This window comes from Macaca nemestrina, chromosome 16 (assembly GCF_043159975.1).
Source record: "Macaca nemestrina isolate mMacNem1 chromosome 16, mMacNem.hap1, whole genome shotgun sequence".
NCBI lineage: Eukaryota > Metazoa > Chordata > Mammalia > Primates > Cercopithecidae > Macaca > Macaca nemestrina.
Window position 1 is genome coordinate 70348158 of NC_092140.1, and position 2673 is coordinate 70350830.

At 37.3% G+C, this 2673-nt stretch overlaps 1 protein-coding gene across 1 annotated transcript; it reads left to right on the plus strand.

Moving 5' to 3' along the window:
• The first annotated feature begins 486 nt into the window (after positions 1 to 486).
• Positions 487 to 1215, plus strand: LOC139359177 (olfactory receptor 5L1-like). Its single transcript, XM_071081602.1, has one exon. It carries the CDS (start codon positions 487 to 489, stop codon positions 1213 to 1215), a length of 729 nt encoding a protein of 242 aa, XP_070937703.1.
• Positions 1216 to 2673: the final 1458 nt, after the last annotated feature.

Genomic DNA, 2673 nt, shown 5'->3' on the forward strand with positions numbered 1-2673 from the left:
AATGCAATGGCCGGTTCTTGGCTCACCGCAACCTCTGCTTCCCAGGTACAAGCGATTCTCCTGCCTCAGCCTTCGGAGTAGCTGGATTCACAGGTGCCCGCCACCATCGCTGGCTAATTTTTGTACTTTTAGTAGAGACGTGATTTCACCATATTGGCCAGGCTAGTCTCGAACTCCTGACTTGAGGTGATCTGCCTGCCTTGACCTCCCAAAGTGCTGGGATGACAGGTGTGAGCAACTGTGTCTGGCCTATTCTAATCTTTTACAACACAGATCAATGTAGCTTCTTCTCTTTACTTACGTGTAACATTTCTTTTTTTTTTTTTTTAACATTTCACAAAAAGTTTTATTCTTTGCTGATAAGATTAACTATCCAACTTTTTCTGATGTCTTTTTACAGGATACAGCCAAAACTAAAATTTAGACTATATAATGAAGAATAATTTTTAAGTTTCTTTTTCCTCCAATCTCATATAAGTTGGAGACATGGGCAAGGAAAACTGCACCGCTCTGGCTGAGTTCATTCTCCTCGGACTATCAGATGTCCCTGAGTTGAGAGTCGGCCTTTTCCTGCTGTTCCTTCTCATCTATGGAGTCATGTTTTTAGCCAACCTGGGCATGATTGCACTTATTCAGGTCTGCTTTCAGCTCCACACCCCCATGTACTTTTTCCTCAGCCATTTGTCCTTTGTAGATTTCTGCTATTCCTCAATAATTGTGCCAAAGATGTTGGCTAATATCTTCAGCAAGGACAAAGCCATCTCCTTCCTGGGGTGCATGGTGCAATTCTACTTGTTTTGCACTTGTGTGGTCACTGAGGTCTTCCTGCTGGCTGTGATGGCCTATGACCGCTTTGTGGCCATCTGTAACCCCTTGCTGTACATGGTCACCATGTCTCAGAAGTTGCGTGTGGAGCTGGCATCTTGCTGCTACTTCTGTGGGACGGTGTGTTCTCTGATTCACTTGTGCTTAGCTCTGAGGATCCCCTTCTATAGATCTAATGTGATAAACCACTTCTTCTGTGATCTGCCTCCTCTCTTAAGTCTTGCTTGCTCTAATATCACTCTGAATGAGGCGCTGCTGTTCCTGGTGACCATTTTGAATGAGAGCGTTACCATCGTGATCATCCTGACCTCCTATCTGCTAATTCTTTTTTTTTTTAATTTTGACTATTTTTTAAAAATTTATTTATTATTATTATACTTTAAGTTCTAGGGTACATGTGCATAACGTGCAGGTTTGTTACATATGTATACTTGTGGCACAAGACAGGGATGCCCTCTCTCACCACTCCTATTCAACATAGTGTTGGAAGTTCTGGCTAGGGCAATTAGGCAAGAGAAAGAAATCAAGGGTATTCAGTTAGGAAAAGAAGTCGTCAAATTGTCCCTGTTTGCAGATGACATGACTGTATATTTAGAAAACCCCATTGTCTCAGCCCAAAATCTCCTTAAGCTGATAAGCAACTTCAGCAAAGTCTCAGGATACAAAATTAATGTGCAAAAATCACAAGCATTCTTATACACCAGTAACAGACAAACACAGAACCAAATCATGAATGAACTTCCATTCACAATTGCTTCAAAGAGAATCAAATACCTAGGAATCCAACTTACAAGGGATGTAAAGGACCTCTTCAAGGAGAACTACAAACCACTGCTCAGTGAAATCAAAGAGGACACAAACAAATGGAAGAACATACCATGCTCATGGATAGGAAGAATCAATAACGTGTAACGTTTCATTCCAGCATTGGAAAACTTGATTCTGAACATGTTTCATTCACTTAGTCTTCCAATTCCATTACATGTATATAGTAATTTCAGAATTATTAACCCCTACCCCCTTGGGAAAGAAAAACTTTATCTGTGAGAATACAGTACTTATATATGATTCCTTTTGATGTTAGTCTTACAGACTCCTCTCAGTTTTAAATTTACCGTGCTGAACCCTGATAATCACTACCTAAGCCAGGTGGTTAGGGTTTACATCAAGAATTGTAAGTCATATTGAATGCCCTGGTTGTGGTTTAATAAGTATTGCAATTTACTTCTGTGATTCCAAAAGTCTCCCCAAAATATCTTACCCTAGTCTGAACAAATAAAAAAAAAAATAGATAAATCCCATTTTGGAATCATTAGACAAAATACCTAAAAGAATACTTCTCAAAACTGTCAAAGTCTTCAAAAACAAGGAATGTCAGAGAAACTGTCACAGTCAAAAGGACTCTATGAGAACATCAATAATACATGTAATGTGGAATCCTCAGTGAATATTGGAACAGAAAAAGACATTAGGGAAAAATAAAGATTCTAAATAATGCATATTCTTTTGTTAATAAGAGTTTATTAATATTTAAATTAATTGTGACGAGTGTAACATAACAATGTAAGATGTTAAAAATAAGTGCAACCGGATATGGGGTACACAGAAACTCTCTGTATTATGTTTGCTATAATATTGTAAATCTAAAGTAAAAATATTAGAAACAAATGCCAAAATGTGTATTTTTTTCTATTAAGATTACCAATATACAAAAGTATAGAATATTTTAGTAAATCATTAAGATATATAAAATGTATCTAACGAAATAAATTTCTAGTGGGTTAATGTGGCTTATGTACACATTCATTTTAGATAAAATAATGAACAAAAAGTGATATGTATCTAACC